Raw genomic sequence first — 25,013 nt, 5'->3', positions numbered from 1 at the left:
CAGATCTATCTATCTATGTCAGACTGTATTGCTTTAAGTTTGTAAAACTACTTTAAACTTCAAACTATTTCATACTGAAAACCATCAAACTTAAAACTTTTTTAAACTTTTTAAACTTTTTGGTCCGGCTTTCTCAAGCCAACTTAAAGTTTGTCTCGACGAACTTTTCTATCTAGTTATTATTCTTTTTCTGAGACTAAAATTTCTGACTGCTACTCCTCCTAGAGCTTTAACTCTACAAACTCAGCCCAAGTCTTGAGACTGATCTGACTTAGCGTGCTATATCTTTTCTAACTGATACGACTTACGGTTTTCATAAAAATGAAGATTAAAAATCATAAAAAATCCCATAGATTTACATTGGCTCATCTGAACATTCCGTCAAACTCCAACTGTCAAAATTTAAATCTAAACACACTGAAGCCCATTAGACTCAATCAGACTTCCCTTCTATGTACTATTTCTAACCCAATCAAACTCATCTATCTCTCTCTCTCTCTCTCTCTCTATCTATCTATCTATCTATCTCTCTATCTCTCTCTCTATCTATCTATCTATCTATCTATCAGACTTCCCTTCTATGTACTATTTCTAACCCAATCAAACTCATCTATCTATCTATTCAATTCAATTCAAATTAGCTTTATTGGCATGACTGTGTAGCATCACAATGTTGCCAAAGCAATACATATATTATACAGATAAATAAAATCATGAGGAAACACATATGTCCATATTATACATGTAGGTAAAAAATAATAATAATAATAATAATTAAAAAATAAATAAAAATAAATAAATGATTAAATGAATACAGAGAGCAGTTATAAATGGAAAGGAGGGGTCAGCCTTTGTCCCTCATTTGATGGCAGGAGGACACATACTGCGCTGCAGGTGGATACACTTTCCTTTTCTCCCAGAATATAACAGAGTTTGTCTAAGTTGCTTTTATGGTTAAATTCAGGTGAAACTAGAGCTATTTGTTTGAAATAGGCATCTCTGATGTGTTTATATTTGCTGCACTCTGTGAGGAAGTGCAGCTCGTCCTCTACGAGTCCCTCAGTGCAGTGAGAACACAGTCGCAGCTCTCTGGCTCTCCAGCTCTGCTTGTGTCGGCCCGTCTCCACACACAGACTGTGTTCACTCAGACGATACTTCGTCAGCAGCTTTCTCTGACCATACTCTTTAGTACTGCTCAGGTATGGCGCTAATTTTTAATCAGATTTTATTCTGTGGAAGCAAGTTAATTTCTTTACTTGAGTTACTTTTTGCTGCCAATCATGAATGTATTCTTCCTGGGTTATTTTTTCAGTTTCTTTAATTTTTGAATTCTTTAACTGAATTGTGGAATTGAGTTGATGTTTTTCCACTAAATAGTGAAAGGGGTCAGTCTCTGGGTGTTTCTGCCGATAAGTGAAAGCACTGTGGTGGCAGCTATCTGTCGGCGCGTCTGAAAGATGGATCCAGAACTTCGCTGCTCTCTTCTGGATCTCAGAGAGCAGAGGGAATCTGCCCAGTTCTGCCCTGCAGCCGAGATTCGGGGCGTTTCTGTGAATTCCCAGGATGCTTTTGCAGAATTCAAGGTGGAAAATTTCAACAGGGTTTTTGTCCCATGATTCATAGTTTAATTTAAATTTGGGGCCCCAGATTTCACAGCCATAGAGGAGAATGGGTTTGATGATGCTATCGAAGATTTTCAGCCACAGTTTAATGGGTGGGTTGAATCTGAACAGGGGTCGTCTTATACTGTAAAAAGCCCTGCGTGCCTTATCCGTCAGATCTTTGATTGCAGTATTGAGCTGTCCAGAGGCTGAGATCGTCAGACCCAAATAATTATAACAGGTGACGTGATTAAGAATTGTTCCACCGATTGTGAACTCATATTTTTTGTCAGCAAGACGAGGCTTTTTCTGAAAGATCATGATTTTTGACTTCTCCATGTTTATCGGTAAGGCCCAATCGTTACTGTACTTTTCCAGAATGGAGAGGCTTTGGTGCAGCCCCTCTTCATGAGGAGACAAGAGCAGAAGATCGTCTGCATACAGGAGGCATTTGATTTCTCTGCCCTCGAGGGTCAGACCAGGACCAGAGGACTTATCAAGTGCTGATGCCAGTTCATTAATATAGATATTAAATAGAGTCGGGCTGAGGCTGCAGCCTTGACGGACTATCTATCTATCTATCTATCTATCTATCTATATCTATCTATCTCTCTCTCTCTCTCTCTCTATCTATCTATCTATCTATCAGACTTCCCTTCTATGTACTATTTCTAACCCATTCAAATTCATCTATCTCTCTATCTATCTATCTATCTATCTAAAGGATATTCACTCTCCATTCATTCTTTATCTAACACACACACGCACACACACACACGAAATAGACATAAAATGTGAAGATTGAAAGAGTAATTGTAAAACATTTATACATTTTTAATATTTCATTTTCTTTGTTTACTTCTCATCTATACATTAATGCTGTGTTTTGGGAGATATGAAGTACTTTTGTACCGTTTACCACAAAAATCCTCAACTACACCATTAGCTTGCATGTGAAATATTACATTTTTATGAATAAATCTCTTAAATGATGATCTAAATTTAATTTAAACTGTTTCTGGATATTGATCTAGGTGTTAGGTGTGCAATACTGCCATCTGGTGGTTAGAGAAAAACTTGTAGAAATCACAGTTTTTGAAAGAATAGTGTAATCACCATATATATCCAGCAGAGGCCCATAGAGAGCCATTCATTTTTCTGGAAGTGGTCAGCTGCTCCTCTCACAACTTTTCTGATATATATTTGGTAATTATATATTTAAACATTATAAAATACACAACTTTTATGATACATATTTTGTAATTATATATTTAAACATTATAAAATACATTAAAAACAGTATAAGTGCTCGCTTTTGCAATAATACCACATAAATTTGCAGAAATGCCACACAAGTTGTCACTAAAACTTGATTGCAGGTACGTATTTATTTCAATCTAAAAAGTAAAATATTTTTTGTTTGTTTTTGACATAAATGTAAATAAAATCAAAACGAAAAAAAAAAACTAAACTAAAAACAACAACTGCAATAAGCAGATATGAATGGCGGGTATGTGTGTAAGAGAGTGTGTGTGTACGTACGTGAGTGAGTATGCTCGTTCCACATTGCATTTGTGCTCTAGTATCAGACTTTAATTTTGTTGTGTGGACATTTTCAGATTTATGCAGAATTTATTGATTTTATTTGCCAATTTCTATAAAAATGCTCTTTGTTGCAGTCACACGTGTGTGTTTTTGTATGTGTGTGTGCGCGCGTCTTTTCTACATAGCATTTGTGATCTAGTACCAGGCTTTCATTTCTGTGTGAAAATTTTAAGACCTATGCTGGATTTATTATTATTTTTTGACAAATTTAAAATATAATATTGACCCCAAAGACCATATTAGTAAAAAAAAAAAAATACATACCTTCAGAACAACCGAATTAAGCCCTTCTTTTTTTTTTTTATGTGAATACAGATAGAAAATGTTGAAAAGTCATAAAATCTTATTCCACTGAGATGAAGGGAAACATTTTTTAACTAAAGAAAGTTGATTGAGGTCTTACTGACCCCGATACTATTTCTAATCCATTCAAACTCATCTATCTAATGTTTCTTATCTTTCTATCTATAATCTGACTTTATCTATCTATCTATCTATCTATCTATCTAAAGTCTATCTGTCTTTCTGTCTATCTATCTATCTATAATCTGACTCTATCTATCTATCTATCTATCTATCTATCTATAATCTGACTTTATCTATCTATCTATAATCTGACTTTATCTATCTATCTATCTATAATCTGACTCTATCTATCTATGTGTCAAACTTTAAGCTTTTAAAACTACTTTAAACTTCAAACTATTTCTGACTGAAACCCATCAAACTTAAAACTTTTAACATTTTTCAAACTTAAACTTTTTAAACTTCTTAAACTTTTCAAACTTTTCAAACTTTCTGGTCCGTCTTTCTCAAGCCAACTTAAAGTTTGTCTCGACGAACTTTCCTATCTAGTTATTATTATTATATATTTTTATGTATCAGCTGTCAGAGTTTGTGCCAGGAGTCACGATCGTTTGTCGCCGTTTCTGCTGTAAATTACAGTTTTATTTTTAACTAAAAAATTTGATGATGCATATTATATACCAGCAAGCAGATGCGATCAGAATATGAACCCAATAAGCTAAATTGCATAATTATTTTCCCATAAAGAACATACACACAGATAAGGAGTGCCCAGCTGCTGCTAGCCAATACTGTATACGCACACACGCGCGGGCATACACAAACATATTTTTTTTAATGTATTTAATGTAACACTTTAGTTATTAACTAGTTGCTTGCATATTACTATATTAGCTGTTTATTAGTACTCATAAAGCACATACTATGCCTTATTATGCGTGATTTTACATCTTACCCTACCTGAACAGTAAGGAGTTTATTGAGGCAAAAGTCAACAGTATGGTAACAGTGAGAATTGGACCCAAAACTAAAGTGTATATATATATATATATATTAAAATAATCATGAGACCATTTTAATTGAGACACTTAAGTTTTTATTGATTTTTAATGTATTTTTATCATTAAATGATTTTTTATTTATGATCCTGAAGGATCTTTATTCACTCTTTATTAATCCTTTCCTTTGAACTGTATACAGTGAACTGTTGGATCCTGAAGGATGAAAAATTCTTAATCAAATATGGTGACAGTAGCCCACTTGTTTTTATCCACAAGTTCTGTCCAGAAGAAGAAGAAAGTATGGTCAAAATATTTGGTGTATATAATAATGTTACAATTAATGCCTCAGACTTGTAGGCCTAGAGCATTTACAGTACATGACATAAATGATATTTTCTAACAATGAATGCTTTCTATTAATATTATAAATGTATTATTACTGTTTTTCATTATAAAATAACAGTAAAAATTGTTTGCAACAAAACTTACGAAAATTACACGTAGTTTTGCAACGCATAAAAAAGGTATTACAGTTAAAACATTTTGCTACACTCACCATAGTTTAAGCATGCTATTTGTAGTAAAACCGTGACTATACAAATTGTAATAAAAAAAACCATTTCATTTCTCTGTGATCCCACATTTGCCCATTTTCATTTTTGTAGCTATTACAAAAATGATATACTTAATTGAACTGCCCAATTTCCATTCATCACTTTATTAATTTGCTTGCATGATATGAATGTAAAATAACCTGCCAAAATTTACATAACCTCAAAGCCGCAAGGATAAGATTACTGAATTTCTGATGTTTGTGTGTTGTACGGCTTTGCCTGCCATCAGTCAAGGCAAGGGAGTCTCATTAGAGAAAAAAAAAAATGGATGCGAAAATTATCGATATTACAAAAATAAATCAACGCAAGTATTACAAAATGTGACATTAAAAAGTGTAAAAGTTACTAGTTTTTATAAAGTAATTCTGTCCAACAGCGACACCCGCTGGTAAAGTTAAAAAGAACAGCTGAACATCAGTTGACAAATAAAATATGTTTGTATTGTTACTGCCTTTTGTTATTATTTTGGAATAAATGTAAAAATACGTAAAAACACTAACTTGATGAGATTTATTGGTTTTGATGAACAGAATATTACACAGTGTAAAAATACAAAATATAATTGTATTTGGCCTTTTTAATGTAATGTTTATTTAACCAGGGAAGGTAAGGTTATATACAGTGAGGAAAATAAGTATTTGAACACCCTGCTATTTTGCAAGTTCTCCCACTTAGAAATCATGGAGGGGTCTGAATTGTCATCGTAGGTGCATGTCCACTGTGAGAGACATAATCTAAAAAAAAAAATCCAGAAATCACAATGTATGATTTTTTAACTATTTATTTGTATGATACAGCTGCAAATAAGTATTTGAACACCTGTCTATCAGCTAGAATTCTGACCCTCAAAGACCTGTTAGTCTGCCTTTAAAATGTCCACCTCCACTCCATTTATTATCCTAAATTAGATGCACCTGTTTGAGGTCGTTAGCTGCATGAAGACACCTGTCCACCCCATACAATCAGTAAGAATCCAACTACTAACATGGCCAAGACCAAAGAGCTGTCCAAAGACACTAGAGACAAAATTGTACACCTCCACAAGGCTGGAAAGGGCTACGGGAAATTGCCAAGCAGCTTGGTGAAAAAGGTCCACTGTTGGAGCAATCATTAGAAAATAGAAGAAGCTAAACATGACTGTCAATCTCCCTCGGACTGGGGCTCCATGCAAGATCTCACCTCGTGGGGTCTCAATGATCCTAAGAAAGGTGAGAAATCAGCCCAGAACTACACGGGAGGAGCTGGTCAATGACCTGAAAAGAGCTGGGACCACCGTTTCCAAGGTTACTGTTGGTAATACACTAAGACGTCATGGTTTGAAATCATGCATGGCACGGAAGGTTCCCCTGCTTAAACCAGCACATGTCCAGGCCCGACTTAAGTTTGCCAATGACCATTTGGATGATCCAGAGGAGTCATGGGAGAAAGTCATGTGGTCAGATGAGACCAAAATAGAACTTTTGGTCATAATTCCACTAAACGTGTTTGGAGGAAGAAGAATGATGAGTACCATCCCAAGAACACCATCCCTACTGTGAAGCATGGGGTGGTAGCATCATGCTTTGGGGTGTTTTTCTGCACATGGGACAGGGCGACTGCACTGTATTAAGGAGAGGATGACCGGGGCCATGTATTGCGAGATTTTGGGGAACAACCTCCTTCCCTCAGTTAGAGCATTGAAGATGGGTCGAGGCTGGGTCTTCCAACATGACAATGACCAAGCACACAGCCAGGATAACCAAGGAGTGGCTCTGTAAGAAGCATATCAAGGTTCTGGCGTGGCCTAGCCAGTCTCCAGACCTAAACCCAATAGAGAATCTTTGGAGGGAGCTCAAACTCCGTGTTTCTCAGCGACAGGCCAGAAACCTGACTGATCTAGAGAAGATCTGTGTGGAGGAGGGCCAAAATCCCTCCTGCAGTGTGTGCAAACCTGGTGAAAACTACAGGAAACGTTTGACCTCTGTAATTGCAAACAAAGGCTACTGTACCAAATATTAACACTGATTTTCTCAGGTGTTCAAATACTTATTTGCAGCTGTATCATACAAATAAATAGTTAAAAAATCATACATTGTGATTTCTGGATTTTTTTTTTAGATTATGTCTCTCACAGTGGACATGCACCTACGATGACAATTTCAGACCCCTCCATGATTTCTAAGTGGGAGAACTTGCAAAATAGCAGGGTGTTCAAATACTTATTTTCCTCACTGTATATATATATATATATATATATATATTTATTAGTCATACACGAAGCCGGACGGTGCAGAATGTGCAAGACGGACTCATATAGAAGTAATAACTTACAACTTACCAGGAAATCCCTAATATGGACAAAAGCGTCCAGCTATCACTGTGTTTTCTGAATAAAAGGCAGAAACCTTTGGAAACGTGAAGACATTAAACACACGATTGCCACAATATATGGTTTATTTGTGTTTTTTCAGTCATCTCCAGGTAATAAATAAAGTATATGAACAATTCAGTGCTACTTGACATAGCATTTATTACAGTACAGAAACTATTCTGCCTTATATGTGATAAAAATGAAAAAAAAGTGTTTGTAGTACATTAACAAATCATTTATTGTTTATTGTCCAACAGTGTATCTGATTTCTAAGCCAATTAAAAAAAAGAAATAAGAGAAAAAAATAAAGTTTCCTATATTCCTAGTATGTATATATATATATATATATATATATATATATACTGTATATATGATGTGGTATGAATACTTTCGCAAGGCACTGTGTGTATGTATGTGTGTGTATGTATGTGTGTGTATGTATATATATATATATATATATACAGTGAGGAAAATAAGTATTTGAACACCCTGCTATTTTGCAAATTCTCCCACTTAGAAATCATGGAGGGTCTGAAATTGTCATCGTAGGTGCATGTCCACTGTGAGAGACATAATCTAAAAAAATCCAGAAATCACAATGTATGATTTTTAACTATTTATTTGTATGATACAGCTGCAAATAAGTATTTGAACACCTGAGAAAATCAATGTTAATATTTGGTACAGTAGCCTTTGTTTGCAATTACAGAGGTCAAACGTTTCCTGTAGTTTTCACCAGGTTTGCACACACTGCAGGAGGGATTTTGGCCCACTCCTCCACACAGATCTTCTCTAGATCAGTCAGGTTTCTGGCCTGTCGCTGAGAAACACGGAGTTTGAGCTCCCTCCAAAGATTCTCTATTGGGTTTAGGTCTGAGACTGGCTAGGCCACGCCAGAACCTTGATATGCTTCTTACAGAGCCACCCTTGGTTATCCTGGCTGTGTGCTTCGGTCATTGTCATGTTGGAAGACCCAGCCTCGACCCATCTTCAATGCTCTAACTGAGGGAAGGAGGTTGTTCCCAAAATCTCGCAATACATGGCCCCGGTCATCCTCTCCTTAATACAGTGCAGTCGCCCTGTCCCATGTGCAGAAAAACACCCCAAAGATGATGCTACCACCCCATGCTTCACAGTAGGGATGGTGTTCTTGGATGGTACTCATCATTCTTCTTCCTCCAAACACGTTTAGTGGAATTATGACCAAAAGTTCTATTTTGGTCTCATCTGACCACATGACTTTCTCCCATGAGTCCTCTGGATCATCCAAATGGTCATTGGCAAACTTAAGTCGGGCCTGGACATGTGCTGGTTTAAGCAGGGGAACCTTCCGTGCCATGCATGATTTTAAACCATGACGCCTTAGTGTATTACCAACAGTAACCTTGGAAACGGTGGTCCCAGCTCTTTTCAGGTCATTGACCAGCTCCTCCCGTGTAGTTCTGGGCTGATTTCTCACCTTTCTTAGGATCATTGAGACCCCACGAGGTGAGATCTTGCATGGAGCAAGTCATGTTTAGCTTCTTCCATTTTCTAATGATTGCTCCAACAGTGGACCTTTTTTCACCAAGCTGCTTGGCAATTTCCCCGTAGCCCTTTCCAGCCTTGTGGAGGTGTACAATTTTGTCTCTAGTGTCTTTGAACAGCTCCTTGGTCTTGGCCATGTTAGTAATTGGATTCTTACTGATTGTATGGGGTGGACAGGTGTCTTTATGCAGCTAACGACCTCAAACAGGTGCATCTAATTGAGGATAATAAATGGAGTGGAGGTGGACATTTTAAAGGCAGACTAACAGGTCTTTGAGGGTCAGAATTCTAGCTGATAGACAGGTGTTCAAATACTTATTTGCAGCTGTATCATATAAATAAATAGTTAAAAAATCATACATTGTATAAAAAATATATAATATAAAATATAATACTATCATAAAACAATTCCTCCAATTCACATCAGCATCTGCTTGTGACTGAACTACAGTCATGTTGTCCCTGCAGTGCTGTGTCTGGCAAGGTGTGAATGGCTTCTTCCTTATTTCCTTTCAACAGTGCCAACTGGGTTTCTAAACTGCCTATCTTCTTAAGCAAATCACGATATCCCATGTTTCTTTTGTGTGAAAAGTGACACTGTCTTGCCTTGTGTCCCATCCTTCCACAAGCAAAACAAACAACTTCCTGATCTTTCCTACCTTTCTCCAAACAATGCCTTGCTATGTGACCATCCTTTCCACATCCATGACAAACAAAGCTTTGATGATGTCTCTCATTGTCTTGACAATGCCTGGCAATGTGACCAGCTTTTCCACATGCATAACAGAGAGTAACACCTTCTGAATTTACTCTTTCAAATCTCCCTGGTCTCTGATGGAAAGCATTAGATAATCTAGAACATTTTCTCTTGCCAAAGGCAGCGACTGGATGTCTAGATTCTGCAGCTTTCATTTGACTTCTTGCATTGAAATGCTGTGTCATTTTGGAAATTATTTGCTTGTATGGTGTATTTACATCTACATGCAGAGCAATGGCTTCTCGCATGTGTGAACTGCTTTGTGCAATTAATGCAGACTTAAACATGAGATTTTGTTTAGTTGCATTGGGCAAACCACTGTAACAGCTAAACATTTCCCACAACCTAGACGCAAATGCTAGAGGATGCTCTCCAATTTCCATTGTCACCTCAGTTATCTTTCTCAAGTTAACCAAATCAGTCCCAGCAAGTCTAAGCAGAGCTTCTTTCCTTGCCCCTCTGTCTGCTCTTTTTTCACGAACCTCCTGTGAGAGAACACTAGTTAATGAGTGAGGGATGCAGATCATGAGAAGTCTACAAGCATCTTCATCTGACACACTATAAACATCCACTACCTTCTCCAGTTTTGACAAGAACTCTACAGGATCCATGTTATCAGGGTCAAAAGTACCCACTGCTGTAACAAGACTTTGAAAGTCCATAAAAGACAGCTGTCTAACAGCTTGGCCATTTTCAGTTCTTTGATCAAGAATCCTCTCATTTCCATTTCCATTTCTATTCTGTCTTGTTCGCACTGGTGCTACTGGGAACCTTACAGAATCATCTGAAGAATTATGTCGTTGACTAAAGGTTTCCTTGCAGTCATTCTCATCATAATCAGAATTGGATTGGGCATGTACCAACTGTCTAGCTGTCCCTTCATACAAACATCTAAATGTTTCCCTCTCTGTTTCGGACTTTGAAATTTCTTTTCTCAATTTCACTATCTGTTCCTTCAAAATGATCTCTTCAGCCTCGCAATTTCTCAATGAGATGACATTGTCATTGACTTGAGAATTTAGTAACTTGTTTTCAGTTTTCATTTCCTCTAATCTTTTCTTAGTTACCTTGTATGAGGCAAAAATAGCTTGAAGTGCATTAGCAACTTTTCCCTCTTTGTTTTTAGGCATTCTGAGACAATTTTTGAATTGAGACATAGCCCACTCGTAGGGGTCGTCTGCATTCTCTATCCCATCAAACATTCCTACAGAGCTGTGCTTAGCGATGTATTTAACTATCAGCTCTTCCATTTTCACAATCTTATTAAATTGTCTTCAGCAATTCAGTAGGCTTATTTTCCTTCACTGATTGAACATTATCTAGTTACTAAGATACCTGTCAGTCAAATTATTCACAGCTCCTGTGGTTTGGACGCAAATGAATAAAACAGCCACACTACGTCGGGCTTCTAAACCAAAATTTTCACTTCTTCGCAAATGGCCACACTCCGTCGGGCATTACACTTCACTACATTAAACCATTAAAAATGCAACACTGTCACAGTACGTCGGATAAAACCACACTACTTCGGGTTTTATGTTATATTTTTAAAACAGTTTACTTGGCCACAGTACATCGGGCAAATTAACACTGTTTTTGGGCTTTAAACTTCACAGAGTTACGGTGCGTCAGACTCACTATACTATAACACACAACAGTTATGAAATAATTCTGTGACCACACTGCGTCGGGTCAAATCAGTTGCTTTAGAATTTCATCAGAATTATCACAACTTTACAGTCGGTTTCAATTACGTTAGAAACTTACAATTTTAGACACAACAGATCTAATACAACTCTGCCACCACACTGCATTGGGTTGATTCAATTACTTTAGAATCTTAACACAATTATAAGAGACCAACAACAAGTTTCAGTTACTTTAGAAACTTTGACTTAAGCACTTTGCTTCAGTTCCTTTAGAAACAACAATTCCAATACAACTCTGCTACCACAGTGCGTCGGGCTGATTCAGTTCCGTTTGAATCTTTAAACAGAATTTGTACAAAATAGGCTTAAGAACTCCTCCTGCTAATACTGACTAAACCAAATTCTCTTCTGTTCTTACAATTTCTTTTCTAGATTTTTTTAAAACGAGGGGGTTCCTTGACAAAAACAGCATATAATAAAGAAACCGCTTTTCTCACCTTTCCCTGCTTTTTCGGAAAACCCTCGCTGGGTGGCTCGCCAATGTAAGAAAAAGTAATGAGGACGATGAAGATCTTGATGAAGATGTTTATTGCAGCATAGCAGTGACAAAGCACATGTAGTACCTTGGGTTCAGCGGAGTCGGAATGAACCCAGAACATCCTAAGCACAAACCTTTTATACAGTTACAGTTGCTCCTGTTATTACAGCTGTGGTCTGCATGTTAATTAAGGTCTGACACCCCTTTGTCTGAGGTAGTTCTCGGTGTCCCACACCCGCACCCATTCTACAATTGGTGACCATTTGCTCAGGATGTGATCATCACAAATGGTCTACAAACAACATAACTGTTGACTTTCTTCTTTTCTATAATAATTAAGCCATTTTGGGAAATTAGCATGATCAAACATATTGTGGAGTGGAAGCTGGGTCGAGGCAGACTATAATTTCTTACAACATGCACCTACGATGACAATTTCAGACCCCTTCATGATTTCTAAGTGGGAGAACTTGCAAAATAGCAGGGTGTTCAAATACTTATTTTCCTCACTGTATATATATATTGTGACGGGAGGAGCCAACGACAGACACAGTGGGTGTGGCGTCAGGCCTCGGAGAGGCTTTTATTAAACAAAATTACTAAAATAAAGTGTCCAAGGGAAGAAGTGTCCAACAAAACGGGGGATCTGGTGTCCTCGTTGTGCTGCGGGGCTCGTGAAGGAGGGCAGTGTTCACAAGGGGAAGGGTCCAGGGAAGGGGCGGAGTCCGGTGGCCGCACGCGCTCCCGCTCTGGTCCGGTTTACGAGGGGCGGCGGCTTCTTCTGAGCGGCGGCTCTTCCTCTTCTTCCTCGGCCTTTGGCGGGACTTGATCGGCCCAGCATCCTGGCCCGACGGTTGTAATACGGGTGCGGCGTTCTCCCGGACCGCGGGTTCTGCAGCTCACATCTCCGGTGGCGCGATGTCCCTCTACGCACCCTTCCTGGACCCACGAGGACACCAGCGTGCATGCACGGGGAAGAGACCGGTCTCGAGGAGAGGCGCGCTGGGCATTTAACAGCGGCGGTGATGAGGCTTCATTCAGTCCAGCTGTGCCTCATCACACGCCGCCAGCCCGCGTTGATCCCACGCCCCTCCTCTCATCCACCCACTCCAGTCGGGAGCCTGGTGAAGAGCGGCGAATAAGGGACGGGGTGGTGATGATGATGAGGGGGAGGGCCACCGATCCGTCACAATATATATATATATATATATATATATATATATATATATATATAACATTTATGTCCCCCTCACTTCTGAAATGATGGGTATGCACCTGTATATAGTATACACGTGCTTATATACTGTCTATACAGCTAAGCACTCCTTATGTGTATGTTCTTTATGGGAAAATGCTTATGCAATTTAGCTTATTGGGTTCATATTCTGGTCGCAGCAGAAACGGCGACAAACGATCGTGACTCCTGGCACGAACTCTGGCAGCTGATACATAAAAATGTACAATAATAATAACAATAATAATAAATAACACACCTGTGGGAACTTTGCCTTAATATTTTAAAACACCATCGCTCGCCACTGAGAACAGTGTAGTTTTTACCGAGCAAACAGCAGAAACGGAGAGAAAAACCGTGGCAGCTGCCACGAGAAATATGGCAGCTGCCAGAAATGCATAGTCTCTATTATTTTATAATTACAACTGATAAGCTGAACTGTCAAATCTATGCAAAAAAAAAAAAAAATGCGTATTTAGATTTGAATGTATTGTACAAAGCAAGCTACTAGAAATAAACTTACAATGAAAAATACACATTAAGGGGCATTAGACACATTTTAATCTTAATAGAGGAATATTTGTTGTACAAAAAAATGAATTTAGCGACGCAATAAATCGTTTACTTGACCGCAACATACTGTTAATTAAATCAATATCGTTCTCTACATTATGCAGCGGCACCCAGCGGCAGGTGTCAGTCACTACCGAAGGTGCGACACGCACCGCGACAATGTCCGTGACATGTGTCACAGGTTTTAGTGACACATGCCACTCTCTACTGGCACATGCCACTGAAAACCGGAAGTGCCACCGGAAGTGTCACTGAGCATAGTGGCATGTGCCAATGGCATCTGTGCTTCAGATGTCACGTCACATAATGTTAAAACTGCCTCTCCAGAAACGGCCTGGCAGCTGCCGTGGATGCCACCGGAAGTGGCGCTGCGACCTGCCGCTGTCAGGGAGAGCGCCAGCTCCTGCAGCTCTATTTTCATTCTGTGCATTTTAAACGGTCCTGTTTCAGTATTACGGGGAAAGAAACTGCTCCAAACGTTTCAGAGAGTCAGTGAGATGTTCCTCGTTCAGACTGTCAGCCCAAATCCGATTTTGTGCATATCCGGATGGAATCGGATTTGAATAACTGACTGTCCACACAGCATATCGCAACTGTTCATATCCGATTTGTGTGTCCATAAGTGCTCATTCGTTTTTACTTAATGTGCATTGGTTTCTATGGTAATGCCGTTGCCTTGTTATGACTATGCTAAAAACAACAATACAGTTTGTAATACAGATGTCGTCTTACCATCGCGGTTGCGCTGTAATATTATATTTCGTCTTGTGAGGCAGCGGCAGAAACGCAGGAAGCTTAAATGTGCGGCTTTATTCCGTGATGCGGTCTCCGCTACTTTGCTTTTTTTTCTTCTTCTTCTTCTTTTTTTTTTTTTTTTGGTCTCTTCTACTTTCAAAACACAAAGAGGTAACGTTATGTATACTAGCAGTATATTGTTTTTTTCCCGCTTGACTTGCACTTCGCAACGACACAAGCTTCTGCAAAGATGTTAAGCATGTTTTCTGCAAAAACGTCTGACGTGTTTACGTTTTACGTGGCGTGAGGACGTGAAAAAGCTACGCTAAATCCGATCTGACCGTTCAGACTGAAACGGATTTCCAGAAATGCGATTTGAATAGGATTCCAAACCACATACGAATGTAGCTCGAAACGGATTTGCAGAAATCGGGTTTCATGTAGTTCGTTGCCGTTCAGACTATTTAAATATGATCGGATTTCAATCGGATTTGGGCCGACAGTCTGAATCACGATCGCTTTCAGAACATATTGAAAAGAACCGACTTAGGAGAATGATTCACTCTCTAGTTTTGTTTCCTATAAACGATTATTTGAAAACTGGCGACATAACCTTAACCTCTAACAGAGACGCTGCTATCAATAACATGTCTTTAATTTTTATATGAAAGTACTCCATAACTCCCATTACGTTTTCGGTTTACCTGCACTTGCTATTGTTTGAATGAGGTAAATTCTTCTCCGTAGTTTACCGATAGATGGCAGTCTACTAAAACGGACTGGTTAACAGGCAGAAGAGGAAGAATTTTGGCCCTCATTCATTGGTCACTGTAGAGGCGGCGGGTACTACATGAAAGAAGTTAGGGACAGTCACTAACATTTCTGTTATGAGGTTAAATCAGAAAACTGTTATTTTCCGAACCGAAAACGTCTTTTGAATCCCCTTCACTCTGAGGAGAATGTAAAACAGAGGGAGTCTGATAATGGACGCGGCGCGGTGCAGTGTGGAGTATATATCTGAGTTCAGTGACTGTCAGCCTCACTCAGTGCGCATCATTCAGGACGGCACGAGTCTTTTCTTGACCAGCGGAGACAGAGATGTGCTCATATTCAATATCCAGGAGAGGAGAGTCACGGCAAGTGGATGTCTGTTCTCACTGTGTCTTAACTACACGACTTTCAACCATGCTCACTTAAAACATGTTGTTTTTCAGACCGTGATGCAGTTTGATGCTTCAGTAATGAATTTGGCATTAAGTGACGATACACATCGACTTTATGCACTTTGCGCCAACGGTGGGCTTTACTGCGCTCCTTTACCACCACAGCTCAGGTAGAAATACAGATGATCAGTTACTATTAAATATGCATGTACGTGTGTGTAATTTACGTACAACATTTACCGGAAAACAGACCAAAAATACTGCTGATTTATATTGCACTACACAGATTTTTGCCCAATCAAAATGTTTTGCCTTTTCCCTCCTAGTTCTTCCTCTGTCTTGGTGAACAAGAGTACTGACAGTGTGCTGTATACTGTACAAGATGATTCCATTGTCCTGAAAAATGCCAGTCTGCAAGTGTTCACCATAGTCAAGAAGATCCTTGTGACTCTTAGCCTTCACAACTCTGTCTGGAGTTTTGATCTCTACGAAGAGCCTGAATCCAGACCCCTTCATAAACTTGCAAGTTTCCAGGTTGTAACTCTTAACACATGTTGTTTAAACATAACAGAGAAAGATAAAAGCATGAGTTCACCTCCAGTACTGACTTGCATCTACCCTGAAGGCTCCACATCAGTCAGCACTCACCAGTCTGACCTTCATTCTCAGCTTGAGCCCCGTCTTTTCAGGCTCTTATTTGGAGTGGACGCCTCTTTAGTCAATTCTCCAGTCATTCTGTGTGGTTTACCTGATGGACGTATTTGCTGCTTTCCTTTGCTCGTTCCCACCCTTGCTGGTCCTAGAGGAGAACAGAGATCTCCGGTCAGAGTCCTTCAGAGCTTAGAGCAGCCAGTCGTATTTATTGGAACCTGCATCTCTGGAGAACATGGACCTCAGTGTCTTGTTGCAGTTGGTCAAAGAGGCAAACTTCTAATGGTCAGAAGCAAACAAGCAAGCTTGGAAGGAAAAAAGGCAGATTATAGTAAGACTGAATTAAAATGCTTTCATTACACATACACTTGACATTGCCCTAGTCTTTATTTGATTTGATTGTCAATTATATATCTTTTCAGAATCTAGTAAACTTGAGCCAATTTATTATAAATGTACTCTTTTTCATACTTGTTTCATATGGTTTATATAACCTTTCTACAATTTTCAGGAGAGGTTTCAGTTTAATGACAGAAAAGATGTCATGTGGTGTGACCAAATAAGAAGTATTTTAAGTATTTCCTTATAGCTTGAACACATATGAGTGTACACGTATATTAAAAAATATTTTCAAAAAACTTATTTTTATTGCTCCATATCATGACTTCACAAATATAAATACTGTTTTGGAGAGTGGGTTAAACCACATGACATTTTACAACCTCATCTAACATTGCCTTGACTTGGCAGACAAAAATTGCTAAGTAGTGAAGCAGTTTTTAATATTTTTATAAGAGATAATAGTAACACATCGTGCCAAACTACTTGAGATTAAGATTTACATTATTATTATTTTTTTTTAATGAATAATTTTTTCCCTTCATTTTGTTATCAGGGCAGTTGTATCACCCTGATGTTTTTGACTGTATACCCCTAAAAATATCAAAATTACTGTACTTGCGAATTGTATTATGAATAATTATTTTTTTTATAAATTATAGATAAGTTTTGGTAATCTGTTAAATTCACATTTTACAGGCTTCAATGAACATAGTGTACGAGGTCCAGTGCTGTGTGCCTGTGTTGCTGATAAGTGGCTGTACTACAGTTCTCTCAACGATCTGCATGCTCTTCAGCTCACCACAGCATCATCTTCATCAGAAACAACAGGATCTGAGTCTCAACTGCAAGCTCTGACCTCAGACAGTCTTGGTGTATGCAGGGTTATAGCACTTGTTGGGCCATATACTAACTCCGCAGGTACAGTACATTAATTTTGATAAATCTCTGTTGTTTACCAGGATTTGCCAGTGATTTAAGTCACTAACACAAAGTGTTTGTTTTTAAATTTTAAGGATCTAAGAAGTTTTTCGCAGTATCTTTGAGTGGAAGACTTCTTTTTGTGAACCTTCCTCAAGGATCTGAAAACGGAAATGTTCCCAGGTTGCCCTCATCTCTGGCAGGCCAGAGAGTGAAGGACCTCCTGGCTTCCATCGCAAACATTTGGGAGAGGTCTGTTTCATGCTTCATCATTGAAAAGACTACTGGTTTTCCAGCAGCAATTACTAAATGTCCGATTTTGAGTTGTTTTTATATATTTAAACTTTATAATATGATAATTATAATCATAGTTGCTCTTGAAAAAAAATCTAAATTTTTTTAAACAAAAAAAAAACGTTTTGTTTGTTTTAACGGTTACAAATATTGTCACATCATTGACTCTTATTTTTATTTATTTTTTATTTTTACAATCTTCTGCAGGGCAGAATCCTTGAAACACAAGCTTCAGGAGAAAAATGAGTCTCTCAAACGTCTTAATCAAGTCATAAACGTTTGCAGCCTACTTTTGGACAACCACGGGAATGAAACGGTGTGTAATGTGGGCACCAAACTTCCAATCAGCTGTATTGGTGTAGCTAGATGGAGCTCATTGCTCCAAAGAGACTCGTTGACTCTGACATGTGTACTTGAAAATTCAAGTGAATGTACATTGGAACATGGCTGGACTTTGTGCATTCAGGTCCACCCATTATCCAAGGGTCCAAATATGGAGGGCTCATCGAGGACATACTCATTCCCATTCAAGAAACTGGATTCTGGTCAGAAACTGGATGTAACCATTCCTCTTGAAAGCACTGGTGGGCTGTCTCTGCCAGTGAAAGTCTACTGTTCTCTCGTCTTCTCCCTTTCTGCTCTGTTTAGTCCTGAAGCATCTTCTCCTGGTGTTTCTCAGCTCCTGACAGAGATGGGCTCCATCAGTGCACCTTTGAGTACTTTAACAGTGGACTGGCTTGATGCTTTAAGGCTAGAGGATTGTAACATCAGACACAATACTGTCACGGATGGCATCCAAGCCTTCCTGCATTCCAGAGGAGTGTTAACCAAGGATTCTGATGCTACTACCAAGTCAGGACCCATCACAGTGATGGTCAGGGTATCATCAGAGCTTCTAAAGGCCAAACTGCACCTCTCAGCAACCAGCAGTCCAGAAACATGCGTGTCTGTGCTAAACTGGCTGGTCTCACCTGAGGCCATAGGACAACCGTCAGTACAAAGTCCAGTGATTTGTGCCTACAGCCCAGATCGATGCTCTGTCAAGATTCTGGTCAAAGAGGTGCTGACTTTATACTACTGATTATTTATTTATGATCATAAAGTCTGTAATTTAGAATGAGTTACGCATGTCTTTCCTCAAGGTAACACTGGGAGATTTCTGTTCTGATGGACCTCTCGAAGTCTTGGAGATTCAGGTGGAAAGTACATCTGTGGCAGCGGTGTGTGGACTGCATCATGCCATTCTAAGGCGCCTTCAGGTATTTTTATAATAAAGTATTTCCATTTTTTGAATATGGATTTACAATTGAATCTAACTTGGATCATGGCATTTTCAACAGGTCTTGCTCAGAGACTCGGTTGTGAAATGTGGTCATACAAAACAGTTAAAGGCACAGAGCTTGTTTGAAGCCATACGGCATGTTGAGGTGGATCTGATTCCCTTCCATTTATTTCTTTATTACACTTTTACACTGTGATTAGTATTAATTAACATGTATCACACAGTTTTGCTTAAATCATATGAAACAATAACAGTTTTTTTCTATTGTCAGTCTCTCTTTAAAGACCTTCAGGATGCTCAGAATCAAGCAGCTCTTGGTGGCACAATGAAGATGAATAAGAACTCCGAGGTCCTGTTCCGCATTTTTCTGCAGCTGAGGGCAAATCCACTGGTCATTCTCTGATTGAAGTACACCATCAGAAGCTTTTATTAATTAATTTTTTTTTTTTAATACAGTAGAGGTTGTTATTTATGGAAGCCTATTTCCTCCACTGAATAATAAAATTAAAAAGGGTAACTGTGACTTTATCTCACAATTGACTTTTTTTTTCTCTCAATTGCGAGTTTACATCTCGTAATTCGGACTTTTTTTCCTCACAATTTCATGATATAAACTTTTAGAATTGTGAGATATAAACTCGCAACTGCGAGTTATAAAGTCCAGTTCTGAGGAGGAAAAAAGGCTTATATGTTCTCGCAATTGCGAGTTATAATGTCAGAATTGTGAGATATAACTCGCAATTCTGAGAACATATCAGTCTTTTTTCCTCCTCAGAACTGGACTTTATAACTCGCAGTTGCGAGTTTATATCTCACAATTCTAAGAAAAATGGCAGAATTGTGAGATGAAAAAGTCGCAATTACGGAAATGGGCTTCCATAGTTATTCCATACTTGTTTTACTTTTAGGAAACAAATCCCTTGCTTTCCTTTTTGTGTGTCCCATTGATCATAATTTATTCCGTAAGCAATGAAACACTATATACAAACAGAGGTATGGAGAAAAATACAGAGAAAGAAAAAAACATTTAAAAAACCTTCTAGAATGTGTTGTTAAATCTACATGAAAGGCAGTCTGTGAGAGTGTACTAAAGTCTCTGTAAAATGTAAAATACATCAAAATATCTGATACTTTAGTCTGCTGGTTGTGTCTCCAGATTGAAAAGCTTTTCTCTGAGTCGATGGTATCTTCCTCCTTTAGCCATGAGCTGCTGGTGTGTTCCCTGCTCCACGACTTCACCTCCCTCCATGAAGATAATGTGGTCTGCTTTCTCTACAGTCTCCAAACGATGAGCTATCACCAGTACTGTCTGATCTGTTATGTTATTGAGCACATCTTGAACCTGGAACATAAAATCATGAATAGAACCTCAGAATGTATCGTGTTGCAGCAGATTAAAAATAACATGCAGCTGCTTAAGATTTTAAGATTGTAGTATTAATTCCAGAGGAGTCCGTACTGCTTGTTGGGTGCTGCAGTCCATGTGGCTGGTGGCCTCGTCGAAGATCAGAATCTGTGGGTTCCTTATCAGAGCTCTGGCTATGGCAATGCACTGCTTCTGCCCTGCGGACAGCTGGCCACCACACTCACCAACATCTATAGAGAAAGCATCCAGATTTAATATACTCATTTTAGAGAGTTTTTGTTATTTATGGAATAGCACAATATATCCATATTGTTTATTAGACAATGTCTAGTTTGATCTACCTGTGTCATATCCTTGTTCCAATTTGCATATGAAGTTGTGAGCGTTGGCTTTCTGAGCAGCTTCTTTTACTCTTTCAAGTGTGCAGTCCTTCAAACCGTATTCAATATTATATCTCACAGAGCCAGAGAAAAGCACAGGATCCTGGGATACCATTGCCACCTAAGCCAAATAAAAGAGAATGATGTATCAATTTGCAAACTATTAATTTCACCGAACCATCTAACAGAATTGGATGTTTGCAGATCTGTCCTCAAGTTACATGGTTATAAATGCTGGTGTATCATCCCTTGCCTTTTCATGCAAGTATTGGTGTTGGTAGTGGTACAGAGGTTCACCATCCAGTAACACCTCACCGTCCTTTGGTTCATAAAACCTCTGCAGCAAGCAGACGCAAGAGGTCTTCCCACCACCAGAAGGTCCTACCAATGCCGTCAGCTTCCCTGGACTCAATTCCAGTGTAACAGACTGCAACAATTCAACAATGAGTACATGCAAATCCAATGAGTTCTCTGATTAGCTTTTGCAGTATAGACAAAAACATACCTTAAGTGCTTTTTCGTTAGGGCGAGAGTGGTAGGAAAAAGTGACCTTTTCAAAGGTCAGTCTTCCCTTAAGCTTCTCTGGGGCCAAATCACCTGCCTCTCTCATCTGTGGCTTCCTGTCAAGCAGCTGGAAGACCTTGACTGCGGATCCCACAGTATTCAGCATGTCTCCATAGATGTATACAAGATGCTGAGAATGTACAGAATTTAGTCTCTCTAAAAAAAAAAAGTCATATTACTTTAAAATTCTCCCTGCCAGTCATACCTTCATGTTGGTCACCATGTCCTTCTGATAGAACACAAATGCAAGGAGGCTGCCGCTGCTAAGCTGTCCAGAGGAGATGAGATTTCGGCCTTGGAACAGCATTGCTACCTTCAAGCCTACTGTAATGAACTAAAATATAATGAAAGTAGAATCAATGAAACAATATTTTGGAGACCGGTGCATGCAACTTAGGACTGTATATGATTTACCCTGCGCATTAAGAGATGGATGGCACTGTAGATGCCTTTACGCCTCAGAACCTGGAGCTTCCTGTTGAGAGTCTGTTCATATCGCTGTTGCTCCTGCCGCTCTGCCTTAAAACTGCGCACAGTCTTCATTGACCCAATGACAGAAGATGCCAACTCTGTAGTCTCTGCATTACAGTCTTGCAGCTCTTTGGCTGTTTTCTGATCAGAAAGGTGAGGCATTTTGAATTCATTGTGGTCTACCCCTAACTGTTTTTTTTTTTTGGTTTGTTGAAAGAAATTTCAGGAGGGGCCAAAGCACAGCTTTATGAAGCTGTGTGAAACCAACATGAGAAGGTTTACTAACCTGGGAGATATTGTTGTATGAATTCTGAATGAAAGCAAGAAGTGGCATTTCGATGCAGGTGAGAAGGGTTAACTGCCAGGATAGGTTCAGCATAAAGAACAGCATGCCACATGTCTTCACCGAACTCCGCAGTAACACATTCACATTCATGGCCACAGAACGCCCCATTTTATCAGTGTCAGAGATCAAACGTGAAGTGAGACTACCTGTAAGAGAGAAAATGATTAAAAAATATATATATTATCACAAATGTACTATTTAGTAGCTTTGTCTACTTTCAAAATCACATGCAAATATGCAGCAGAATGCAGTCTCACAAAACGTGTTTGTAATCTTCTGGGGATCTTCAATCATTTTATGCTTTGAATTTTTTTAATGTTTTATATTTTTGGAATGGTACCAAACTTAGTGACTCTTAGTGACACTTGCTATTTGAAAACACAAAAAATAGACTGAGTTCTGAGGCAGCTGGGATAAAGAGTCCATTCCAAAGGTTGGAGTTCCACTCCGATGAATCAAGTCCTCAGAAGAGCCAATTCAGTTATACTGTGGTAAGCCTTTTTTTTTTAAAGTAAAGCCTCTGGGCTTTACTTGACACTGCATACTATTGATTGGATTTTGAGCATAGCACTCAGAAGTGGGGGCAGATGAATGCAAGCTTAGAAGGGTGGGGTTTCAGCTGAAAAAAGTCCAGCATACGTCACCAGAGAGAAGTCAGTAATTTTCACTGAAAGATCCAGTTTTGACATAAAAAAAAAAAAATCATGAATGAACTGTTCACAATGACATCTAAAACATGCATTTAGAAAATAGATAAAGTGAGCTAAACCAACTGAAGTGAAGGGACAGGTACCTGGTTTGTTTTCTTCAAAGAAGCTTATCTCCTGCTTCATGAGGTTCTGGAACAGCATGTGTCGTATTCTTTTGTTGAGTCTGCTGAGGCTACACATGAACATCCCGCCACGCATACCACTGAACATAGAGCTTAAAGACACAACAAATGAACAATTAATTCCAAAAACAAGACAAGTTTGCACAAGAACGCATTCATTTTTAACATATTTGCCTTGCAGTGATGTTACACTGACCTTCCAAGTGAGCACAATGCCATGAGTCCAATAGCCCATGAGAAATTGGTGTGCTGGTACTTTCCACTCAATATGTCAATAACTTTGCCAATGCAGTATGGGATGAATGTCTCAACTATTAAAGAAAAACAGGTTCACATTGTATCATGGAAACTTTAGTTTGAATTTCTCTGGATCTAGTTCCTAGTTTTTTCTATGTAGTTAAAAAAATACACTGAAATCAAGGTTTGGATTTAAAATCAAGAACTAATTCAGACAATATTATAGTTTCCTCAACCAGGAGAAACACTCACACAATGCTGCCAGGCTGAGGAAGAGGAAGGCCGCCCCTAGATGAAGATAGTCAGGCCTGGAGTACCGAATGACCCTCATTAGAAGCGCTTTGGCCTCTTCATCTTTCTTATGGTTTCTGGCACCCTTAGATGATGCACCATGTGGGAAGGCCATCTCCCACACAATATATATGTGAGTAGATATAGCAGAGCTCAGGATCACCATGCCAGGATCAGGAACAGGGCTGAAGCCTCTCACAGTCCCATGCAGCATTGTCTGCATACTGTCAAACACTGGAGGTAGGAAGCTCAATAGGGCTATCCAGCGTTTCAGAAGAGGCTGGATGCTGGTGTCCGCAAAGATTGTGCTCAATGAATAAAGCACAACGCAGCTGATGACCCTGAGAGCCCACAGGCCCCATAGATCCAGACTGCCTTCTCCATCCAGCCACAGCAGTGTAGCCCACACACAAGCCCAGATGACAAAATCACAGCACAACAGGCAGAAATGCACTGCTGCAGTTCTATAGATGGGGTGAGCCCTTGAGGACATCTTAAAACTGAAAAGATAAAGATGAATCAGATAAACCAGTCTAGAATGGTTTCAAAGCCTGGCAACACTAGTCTGTTGGCTGGTTTTAGAGGGGTTTTAACTAACGGGCAAGCTGGTCTCTTGGTGTGACCCACTGAAAACCCATTTAAGCCTACAATCTAAGACTAGCAAACCGGCTTTGGCTGGTTTACAATGTTTTCAGCAGCATCAATCTTCTTTAGTGCGTCTAGATATAGCAAATAAGCGCTAAACAACATAAACAATACAAGTCTTCTTACCATTAGCTGTTCTCGTAGCATTTTGTCGTAAGATCACTTTTGGTTTCACTTTCACTTGTGGGCGGTGTCAAAACTGTTTTTCAGTTTCATTACGCATTAATAAGACTCGATTTAGAAAATGCATTAAATAACCGCATAGTTTACTTAAAACGAGGTAGTGTAAACACGTTTTTATCTCATATTGCTACTGTATGTAGGGCTTATCATGACAGCAGACAGCTACAAGACGTCGGTTGTTGACTCACCGGCAGAGGACGCTGTTTGGCGCATGTTTGTTCTTCAGGTGACCAGCAGAGAGCGCTGTTTAATAAAGATCATGAATTATATAGGTGATTTCATGAATGAGCAGCCCTTTGTTTCTTTTGTGAGCAAGTGTGTAAACAAGGATTTTAACAATGAAGCTGACACTAACATTTACTATCATTATAGGCAATTTTTAAACGTATGAGGAAACGTTTCAAGCCATAGTTATAATTTGCTTGCGATAACAGAATTCAATTTACTAACACTTTGTCTGACACATTGTTTGTCTGATAGAATTTTCTTCAAACAAATCTATGGAATGATCACACAAATGTTGGACTTTTCTGTAAACATTAACTAGAAAGTGAAGAT

At 39.0% G+C, this 25,013-nt stretch overlaps 4 protein-coding genes across 5 annotated transcripts in view; 1 reads left to right on the top strand and 3 right to left on the bottom strand.

Annotated features, from left to right (window-relative positions):
- The window catches only part of acsf2 (acyl-CoA synthetase family member 2), a 43,086-nt gene extending 28,473 nt beyond the window's left edge, over nt 1–14,613 (bottom strand). Inside the window, exon 1 of the mRNA XM_058792651.1 lies at nt 14,488–14,613. The gene's annotated coding sequence lies outside the window, so the exon portion shown is untranslated. The remainder of the gene's footprint in view (nt 1–14,487) is intronic.
- Nucleotides 9,427–11,898, bottom strand: LOC131550526 (posterior protein-like). The gene is made up of 2 exons (XM_058792656.1): nt 10,926–11,898; nt 9,427–10,873 (listed from the first exon to the last, which is right to left on the bottom strand). The coding sequence occupies exon 2, from the start codon at nt 10,802–10,804 to the stop codon at nt 9,428–9,430; it is 1,377 nt and encodes a 458-aa protein (XP_058648639.1). The 5' UTR covers nt 10,805–10,873; nt 10,926–11,898; the 3' UTR covers nt 9,427.
- Nucleotides 14,614–14,759: 146 nt separating the features above from the next.
- On the top strand, nt 14,760–20,479 carry faap100 (FA core complex associated protein 100). Of its 2 annotated transcripts, XM_058792642.1 has the most exons (10): nt 14,760–15,626; nt 15,705–15,823; nt 15,980–16,635; nt 17,343–17,564; nt 17,660–17,816; nt 18,066–18,918; nt 19,001–19,117; nt 19,199–19,285; nt 19,412–19,548; nt 20,341–20,479. In XM_058792642.1, exons 1-9 carry the CDS (start codon nt 15,474–15,476, stop codon nt 19,541–19,543), a joined length of 2,496 nt encoding a protein of 831 aa, XP_058648625.1. In that variant the 5' UTR covers nt 14,760–15,473; the 3' UTR covers nt 19,544–19,548; nt 20,341–20,479. The 2 variants fall into 2 exon arrangements, with proteins under 2 accessions (XP_058648625.1, XP_058648624.1); XM_058792641.1 differs by lacking the exon at nt 20,341–20,479 and having other exon boundaries at nt 19,412–20,268.
- Nucleotides 19,544–24,646, bottom strand: tap2t (transporter associated with antigen processing, subunit type t, teleost specific). The gene is made up of 12 exons (XM_058792649.1): nt 24,399–24,646; nt 23,589–24,127; nt 23,296–23,410; nt 23,061–23,191; nt 22,208–22,413; nt 21,865–22,062; nt 21,656–21,784; nt 21,392–21,580; nt 21,140–21,313; nt 20,848–21,007; nt 20,600–20,736; nt 19,544–20,482 (listed from the first exon to the last, which is right to left on the bottom strand). Exons 2-12 carry the CDS (start codon nt 24,118–24,120, stop codon nt 20,273–20,275), a joined length of 2,181 nt encoding a protein of 726 aa, XP_058648632.1. The 5' UTR covers nt 24,121–24,127; nt 24,399–24,646; the 3' UTR covers nt 19,544–20,272.
- Between the last annotated feature and the right edge of the window lie 367 nt (nt 24,647–25,013).

Source organism: Onychostoma macrolepis, chromosome 12 (genome assembly GCF_012432095.1).
Source record: "Onychostoma macrolepis isolate SWU-2019 chromosome 12, ASM1243209v1, whole genome shotgun sequence".
NCBI lineage: Eukaryota > Metazoa > Chordata > Actinopteri > Cypriniformes > Cyprinidae > Onychostoma > Onychostoma macrolepis.
This window is presented reverse-complemented; position numbering and strand designations above follow the sequence as displayed.